General features: G+C 43.6%; 1 protein-coding gene across 1 annotated transcript; it reads right to left on the bottom strand.

Annotated features, from left to right (window-relative positions):
• Positions 1 to 5,577: 5,577 nt before the first annotated feature.
• LOC110499602 (leucine-rich repeat, immunoglobulin-like domain and transmembrane domain-containing protein 2) lies at positions 5,578 to 8,564 on the bottom strand. The gene is made up of 3 exons (XM_021576726.2): positions 8,405 to 8,564; positions 7,257 to 8,044; positions 5,578 to 6,603 (listed from the first exon to the last, which is right to left on the bottom strand). The coding sequence occupies exons 1-3, from the start codon at positions 8,512 to 8,514 to the stop codon at positions 5,759 to 5,761; spliced, it is 1,743 nt and encodes a 580-aa protein (XP_021432401.2). The 5' UTR covers positions 8,515 to 8,564; the 3' UTR covers positions 5,578 to 5,758.
• Between the last annotated feature and the right edge of the window lie 744 nt (positions 8,565 to 9,308).

Genomic DNA, 9,308 nt, shown 5'->3' with positions numbered 1-9,308 from the left:
CAGTTCAGTAGTCAAACTCACCTGTCAGTTCAGTAGTCAAACCCACCTGTCAGTTCAGTAGTCAAACCCACCTGTCAGTTCAGTAGTCAAACTCACCTGTCAGTTCAGTAGTCAAACTCACCTGTCAGTTCAGTAGTCAAACCCACCTCAGTCAGTTCAGTAGTCAAACCCACCTCAGTCAGTTCAGTAGTCAAACCCACCTCAGTCAGTTCAGTAGTCAAACTCACCTGTCAGTTCAGTAGTCAAACTCACCTGTCAGTTCAGTAGTCAAACCCACCTGTCAGTTCAGTAGTCAAACCCACCTCAGTCAGTTCAGTAGTCAAACTCACCAGTCAGTTCAGTAGTCAAACTCACCAGTCAGTTCAGTAGTCAAACTCACCTGTCAGTTCAGTAGTCAAACCCACCTCAGTCAGTTCAGTAGTCAAACTCACCAGTCAGTTCAGTAGTCAAACTCACCAGTCAGTTCAGTAGTCAAACTCACCAGTCAGTTCAGTAGTCAAACCCACCTGTCAGTTCAGTAGTCAAACCCACCTGTCAGTTCAGTAGTCAAACTCACCTGTCAGTTCAGTAGTCAAACTCACCTGTCAGTTCAGTAGTCAAACTCACCTGTCAGTTCAGTAGTCAAACCCACCTCAGTCAGTTCAGTAGTCAAACCCACCTGTCAGTTCAGTAGTCAAACTCACCTGTCAGTTCAGTAGTCAAACCCACCTGTCAGTTCAGTAGTCAAACTCACCTGTCAGTTCAGTAGTCAAACCCACCAGTCAGTTCAGTAGTCAAACCCACCTGTCAGTTCAGTAGTCAAACTCACCTGTCAGTTCAGTAGTCAAACCCACCTGTCAGTTCAGTAGTCAAACTCACCTGTCAGTTCAGTAGTCAAACCCACCTGTCAGTTCAGTAGTCAAACCCACCTGTCAGCCAACCTGTCAGTTCAGTAGTCAAACCAACCTCAGTCAGTTCAGTAGTCAAACCAACCTGTCAGTTCAGTAGTCAAACCAACCTCAGTCAGTTCAGTAGTCAAACCAACCTGTCAGTTCAGTAGTCAAACTCACCTGTCAGTTCAGTAGTCAAACCCACCTGTCAGTTCAGTAGTCAAACCAACCTGTCAGTTCAGTAGTCAAACTCACCTGTCAGTTCAGTAGTCAAACCCACCTGTCAGTTCAGTAGTCAAACCAACCTGTCAGTTCCGTAGTCAAACCCACCTGTCAGTTCAGTAGTCAAACCCACCTGTCAGTTCAGTAGTCAAACCCACCTGTCAGTTCAGTAGTCAAACCCACCTCAGTCAGTTCAGTAGTCAAACCAACCTGTCAGTTCAGTAGTCAAACCCACCTGTCAGCCAACCTGTCAGTTCAGTAGTCAAACCCACCTGTCAGTTCAGCAGGCTAACCCAACAACAGGCAGTTCAGTAGGCTAACCCAACAACAGGCAGTTCAGTAGGCTAACCCAACAACAGGCAGTTCAGTAGGCTAACCCAACAAAAGGCAGTTCAGTAGTCAAACCCAACAACACTCAGTTCAGTAGTCAAACCCAACAACAGTCAGTTCAGTAGGCTAACCCAACAACAGTCAGTTCAGTAGGCTAACCCAACAACAGTCAGTTCAGTAGTCAAACCCAACAACAGTCAGTTCAGTAAGCTAACCCAACAACAGTCAGTTCAGTAGTCAAACCCAACAACAAGCAGTTCAGTAGTCAAACCCAACAACAGTCAGTTCAGTAGGCTAACCCAACAACAGGCAGTTCAGTAGTCAAACCCAACAACAGTCAGTTCAGTAGTCAAACCCAACAACAGTCAGTTCAGTAGGCTAACCCAACAACAGTCAGTTCAGTAGGCTAACCCAACAACAGTCAGTTCAGTAGTCAAACCCAACAACAGTCAGTTCAGTAGGCTAACCCAACAACAGTCAGTTCAGTAGGCTAACCCAACAACAGTCAGTTCAGTAGTCAAACCCAACAACAGGCAGTTCAGTAGTCAAACCCAACAACAGTCAGTTCAGTAGGCTAACCCAACAACAGGCAGTTCAGTAGGCAAACCCAACAACAGTCAGTTCAGTAGTCATTCCCAACAACAGTCAATTCAGTAGGCTAACCCAACAACTGGCAGTTCAGTAGTCTAACCCAACAACAGGCAGTTCAGTAGTCAATCCCAACAACAGTCAGTTCAGTAGGCTAACCCAGCAACAGGCAGTTCAGTAGGCTAACCCAACCTCAGTCAGTTCAGTAGTCTAGGGATACCTGTCAGTTCATTAGTCTAGGAATACCTGTTAGTTCAGTAGTCTAGGGATACATGTCAGTTCATTAGTCCAGGGATACCTGTCAGTTCAGTAGACTAGGGATACCTGTCAGTTCAGTAGACTAGGGATACCTGTCAGTTCAGTAGTCTATGGATACCTGTCAGTTCAGTAGGTGAGGGATACCTGTCAGTAGGTGAGGGATACCTGTCAGTAGGTGAGGGATACCTGTCAGAAGGTGAGGGATACCTGTCAGTTCAGTAGGTGAGGGATCCCTGTCAGTTCAGTAGGTGAGGGATCCCTGTCAATTCAGTAGGTGAGGGATACCTGCATATTCTCTTCCGATCCCGGGAATCTTCCAACTGGGAGATCTGGAAAATCTAAACATTTTGGAAAAGTTACCGGAATTGTTCCCTTAATAAAGTGAAAAGTATGATGATACAAATCACAGAAGTAGAATATCTTCAACTCCACAATAGATGTGAATTTATTGAAGACTATACAGGTTTGGATCTCATTGGCATGTGAAAGACAGATATTTTAGATCATTGTTGAATGCAAAAGTACATTCAAGTCAATTTAAGAGTAGACTATTTACCCTCTATTGTGACAGATAATGTCTATTTTATATACAGAACCAGTCAACAGTTTGGACACACCGACTCATTCAAGGGTTTTTCTTTATTTTTACTGTTTTCTATACTGTAGAATAATAGTGAAGACATCACAACTATGAAATAACACACATGGAATCATGTAGTAACCAAAAGAATGTTAAACAAATCAAAATATATTTGATATTTTAGATTCTTCAAAGTAGCCACCCTTTGCCTTGATGACAGCCTTGCACACTCTTGGCATTCTCTCAATCAGCTTCATGAGGTAGTCACCTGACTTGCATTTCAATTAACAGGTGTGCCTTGTTAAAAGTTAATTTGTGGAATTTCTTTCTTTCTTAATGCGTTTGAGCCGATCAGTTGAGTTGTGACAAGGTAGGGTTTGTATACAGAATATAGCCCTATTTGGTAAAAGACCAAGTCCATATTATGGCAAGAACAGCTCAAATAAGCAAAGAGAAGCGACAGTCCATCATTACTTCAAACCTGAACATTTCCAGAACTTTGAAAGTTTCGTCAAGTGCAGTCGGAAATACCATCAAGCGCTATGATGAAACTGGCTCTCATGACGACCGCCACAGGAAAGGAAGACCCAGAGTTACCTCTGCTGCAGATGAAAAGTTCATTAGAGTTACCAGCCTCAGAAATTGCAGCCCAAATAAATGCTTCACAGAGTTCAAGTAACAGACACATCTCAACATTAACTGTTCAGAGGAGACAGCGTGAATCAGGCCTTCATGGTCCAATTGCCACATAGAAAACACTACTAAAGGACACCAATAATAAGAAGAGACTTGCTTGGGCCAAGAAACATCAGCAATGGACATTAGACCGGTCGAAATCTGTCCTTTGGTCAAATTTGAGATTTTTGGTTCAACTTTGTGAGACGCAGAGTAGGTGAATGGCTGATCTCTGCATGTGTGGTTCCCGCCCGTGAAGCATGGAGGAGGAGGTGTGATAGTGTGGGGGTGCTTTGCTGGTGACACTGTCAGTGATTTATTTAGAATTCAAGGCACACTTAACCAGCATGGCTACCACAGCATTCTGCAGCGATACGCCATCCCATCTGGTTTGCACTTAGTGGGACAATAATTTGTTTTTCAACAGGACAATGACCCAACACATCCACAGGCTGTGTAAGGGCTATTTGACCAAGAAGGAGAGTGATGGAGTGCTGTATCAGATGACCTGGCCTCCACAATCACCTGACCTCAACCCAATTGAGATGGTTTGGGATGAGTTGGACCGCAGAGTAAAGGAAAAGCAGCCAAGATGTGGGAACTCCTTAAGCATTCCAGGTGAAGCTGGTTGAGGGAATGCCAGGAGTGTGCAAATCTGCCATCAAGGCAAAGGGTGGCTACTTTTTTTTATTTGTTTAACACTTTTTTGGTTACTACATGATGTTTTATTTCATAGTTTTAATGTCTTCACTATTAAAAAAAAGTAAAAAATAAATAAAACCCTTGAATGAGTAGGTGTGTCCAAACTTTTGATTGGTACTGTATAAAAAATAGATATCAGAAAGGATAATCTAATGCAGTCACTCAGAGAAGATCTCATGTTGCCTATTTTCTCTGAGAGACATGGTTAAGATCTAAGTAGAACCCTACTCTCTCCGAGAGACATGGTTAAGATCTAAGTAGAACCCTATTCTCTCTGAGACATGGTTAAGATCTAAGTATAGAACCCTATTTTCTCTGAGAGACATGGTTAAGATCTAAGTATAGAACCCTATTCTCTCTGAGAGACATGGTTAAGATCTAAGTAGAACCCTATTCTCTCTGAGACATGGTTAAGATCTAAGTATAGAACCCTATTATCTCTGAGAGACATGGTTAAGATCTAAGTATAGAACCCTATTTTATCTGAGAGACATGGTTAAGATCTAAGTATAGAACCCTATTCTCACTGAGAGACATGGTTAAGATCTAACAATAGAACCCTATTCTCTCTGAGAGTCATGGTTAAGATCTAACTATAGAACCCTATTCTCTCTGAGTGACATGGTTTATATCTAAGTATAGAACCCTATTCTCACTGAGAGACATGGTTAAGATCTAACTATAGAACCCTATTCTCTCTGAGAGACATGGTTAAGATCTAAGTATAGAACCCTATTCTCACTGAGAGACATGGTTAAGATCTAACTATAGAACCATATTCTCTCTGAGAGACATGGTTAAGATCTAAGTATTGAACCATATTGTCACTGAGAGACATGGTTAAGATCTAAGTATAGAACCCTATTGTCACTGAGAGACATGGTTAAGATAGAACCCTATTCTTAGTGTAGGGCATTACGTTTGACCTACAGTACCTATGGGATTTTGGTAGGGAGCTATTAGGACCCTGCTGTCTATAGTGTCCAGCTTCACCCCTAACTCTAATCCCCATTATCCCACCCACCCCCCCAAAACAGGAAAACAATAGCAAAGAAGCCTCATTCATTACAAAGGTCGTAGTGCAAAGGCATGGTTATTGTATATTTGACTGAACCTGGTGTGGCTCTGAAATAATTATTTTCAATGAGCAGAATACAGTTCACGACATTCTGAAGACAAGGAAATATTTCAACGATATTACATGTATAGAAGCAACATTCGTGATTTCTTGCCAGATTGGTTATTTCTTTTAAAACAGAGAAGAACAATGAAGCTAAGAAAAACACCATATCCCAAAGATACAGCATATAAAGTTGATTTTTTTAAAACATTTGATTACTTACAGACGGGGCATTTTGATAAAACAATACAATACTTCCCTACAGTCATGGAAGAAAGGCATTTCAGTCTTCATAACTTGTAGCTTTCCAGATGTGTTTCCTGAAGCTTCACTTCACAGAAGACTGCTCTGCATTTCTACCACTAGGTATCTTAGTACATTTCATTTTTTACTTTTTTAACGTTAAACCTAGAGCTAATAAAGCTTTGCTCCAATGTTTGTCTCTTGTGGATCTTGTACTCTGCCCTTGTGGTTGTTTTTATCCTGGGAGGACCTCCTCTTCATCATCAACTCTTCAGAGTCACGACAGAGTCCTTCATCGCTGGCGGCCTGGAGGCTGTCGAAGGTCCCCTGTCTCTCCCCATTGGTCCTCAGGGTCTTCTCCTGCCTCCTCCTCCTCTTACACTGCTCCGTACAGCGGTCCAGGTAGCTGAACGTACATCTGGTGTCGGTGGTGCAGGCGTACATTCCCACGGGCACCGCCAGCACCATGGCACACATGATCACAATAATATGGATGAACTTCTCCCGTTGTTCCAGCTGGCTGATGTCACTTCCTGTTAAGAACACGATGCACTGACCGGCACGAGGGGTCTGGTTCTTCAGCGTCACACACACCTCGTATTTACTAACCGGTAGGAGGCCGTTGACCTCATAGGTGTTGATGCCCGGCCCGATGTATGTCAACTCCTTTTTGTCAGAGTGGTATTTCCCCACGTGGATGGTGAACCAGGTCTCTGCAGGGTTGTCCGTCGCAGCGTACCACTCCAGAGTGATGCCATAGACCGTCTGCTTGGAGATGCGTATGTCAATGTAGACGTTCTCGTCGGCTGAGGACAGGGGGAACGGGGGACGAGACATGGCGGCACCGCGGGAGGAGGAGGAGGCGTTGAAAGACTTGATGTTGATCAGGAAACTGACGGAGAAGTTGCCGATAAAGTTGTTGGCGAAGCAGGTGTAGACGCCTCGGTCTTCCAGGTGCATGGATGGGATGACCAGCTGAGATCTGATGGTCTCATCGTCCACACGGGTCTCTGCCACTGAAGAGGGAGAGAAAGGACAATTATCCCACTTGGCATACACTGGTTGAATCAACGTTGTTTCCAAGTCATTTAAATGAAATGACGTTGAACCAATGTGGAATAGACGTTGAATTGACATCTGTACCCAGTGGGATGTTGAGTTGTTGGTGTTTAAACAGGTACATATTGTACAGTATATTTACAATATTTACAGTAATATGTTGCATTATGAATAGGGAAATGGGGGGTACCTAGTCAGTTGTACAACTGAATGCATTCAACTGAAATATGTCTTCAACATTTAACCCCTCTGAATCAGAGAGGTGCGGGGGGGGGGGGGGGGATCTGCCATAATCGCCATCCACGTCTTCGGCGCCAGGGGAAATGTGGGTTAACTAGACACTATTGTTGAGTTTGCCTACAAGAAAAGCTGTTGCAATCAATCTATGGCGGCTTTTCTACTTAGAAACGTAGAAACATCAAGAGCCTACCAAAGTCATGAATGACATACACATGCATTAGCCTGCTTGTCCTAAATCCTGTCATCAAAGTGGTGTAGCTTACAATAAACTAGGACTGACATATGATATCGTGGTAAATACCCCACTGCAGCAAAGTCACAGCATTCTAATGGATGGTAGCCTAGAATTTGCAATTAAATAAAACCTTACCAGTAAATCCCTTTATAATCTTCAGGTTGTATGACCAATGGATGGAGGGTTCAGGCCTGGCTTTGACTAAGCACTGGAGGGTTACCTTGTCCCCCAGTGACACAGTCATGTTGGTTTCTGTGGCTGAGGCCTCGGGCTTCATGCATGTTTTCAAACCGACTTCGTGGAAGAACTTCCCCGCCCTGGAACTGGGGCCCGTGCACGTCAGGTACGAGTTCATCAGAATTAGAGGTGGACTAATGGTTTTGATAAACTCAACGAAACCTTTGAGGCGGCAGTCACACAGCCACGGGTTGTCGTGCAGCGCTAAAACAACGTTGGCCTCTCCACTGCTGGCCTCTTTACGTCCTTTTCTCTCCTGAGTGTTGAGGAGAGGCCAGTTGAGGAAGACATCCCTGGATATGACAGTAAGCTGATTGAAGGATAAATCTAAATAGGTCAAGCCCGGTAGTTGTCTCAGGGCGGATTCCGGGAGCACGTCTAGTCGATTGAGTTTCAGGTCCAAAATGTTCAGGTTCGGCGTGTCCTGGAATGCTGTCCATGGGACTGAACGCAGCTTGTTTCCCTGGAGCCGCAGTTCCGTTAAATTCGTCAGCCCCTCCAGACTCTTGATGTTCATTAGGGTGATGTCGTTGAAATTCAACCATAGAGAAGCCAAGGCAGTGACTTTAGAGAAGGAGCCGCTCGGTAATTCGGTCAGGTGGGAATTCTCTATTCGAATTTTACTGAAATAATTTGGGACGTTGTCTGGGATTCGTCCCATGGCTGTTTCCATACAAAGTAAGGATCTAAAAATAAAACCAAAACATTATGGGTTATGGAAGTACGGTTAGAGGAAGTTATCTATATTCCTTTCATCATAGACACATGCGGCACGTAGCCTAGTGGTTAAGTGCCGACTTTGTGAACAATTTGTGGATGTGCTCCTGTAAATCACTCTGGATAAAAGCGTCTGCTAAATGACTTAAAATGTCAATGTAAAATGTTATCTCTCCATATTGTCTATTGTTAAAACCAGTCATGAAAAGCCACCATTGAGTTCAGTAATAGCCTACACTTGATCAGTCAACACTGCATATAACGTCCTGACACCGTAAGGAAACTCGGTACAAAACTAGCTACACAAGAACTGACAACAAACGACTTACCTTCCCAAGTTATCATTTGTGCAAGAGCAGCCGGGTAAACAAGATGTCGAGGCAGGAGTTACTTTATAGAATAGCCAAGCTATAGCTAATACTGTATACAAGGTGGCCATAATTCCTTTAACAGAAACCCATGTGAAGCATTAGAGCCGAGCATCTCCACAGGGAGGGACGGACAGTAGAGGTAAACCTATTACCTTAATCTTCCTTGATGCAATCCCTTTGAGACACCAAATGATAAGTTAAAACACGCTGAAAGTTTGTCTTTTTTAATATTTTTTTTAGCTATAATCCTCCTTGTGGGGTGGCAGGTAGCATAGTGGTTAGAGGGGCAAGCCAGTAAACCGGAAAGTTGCCCATTTGAAAACCGGGTCCTACTGGAAAAATCTGCCAGGAAGTGAGCTGGCAACCGGAGGGTTGCTGGTATCAAATCCTAGATGCCATTACCTGCCCCCCCACACACACACACACACAACAACAACAACAGCTTCCCGGGGGCCCAGTATGGTAGCCCCCTGCACTTCTCCAAAAAAACTATATGTATGTCTTCCGGAGGGGTTGGGTTAACAACGGAAGTCAAATTTCGGTTGAACCTTGTGTGCAATTGACCGATAAAGTGATCTCTTTAGAGAAAGTCTGTCACAACATGCATGTTCCCTAATCCATAATAAACGAACGGGACATTTCAGAAAATAATATGATTTCTCAGAAAAAAATATGACTTGATGTTAAATATGCACGGACAGTGACTTAGAGCATCGGGAAGTCCAATATGCAAATCTATAGATCAGGGCTACTGAAGACCATTGAGAAAATGGCACTATATACCCAACGTCTCTTATTTGTAGACTGCATGAAACAAAAGGATCCATGGCTATTAAATGAGGAACGAATGGAAGAGGTTTTC

Source organism: Oncorhynchus mykiss, chromosome 20 (genome assembly GCF_013265735.2).
Source record: "Oncorhynchus mykiss isolate Arlee chromosome 20, USDA_OmykA_1.1, whole genome shotgun sequence".
Classification (NCBI taxonomy): domain Eukaryota; kingdom Metazoa; phylum Chordata; class Actinopteri; order Salmoniformes; family Salmonidae; genus Oncorhynchus; species Oncorhynchus mykiss.
The sequence above is the reverse complement of the archived record's forward strand: the minus strand, read 5'-3'. Positions and strand labels throughout refer to the sequence as shown.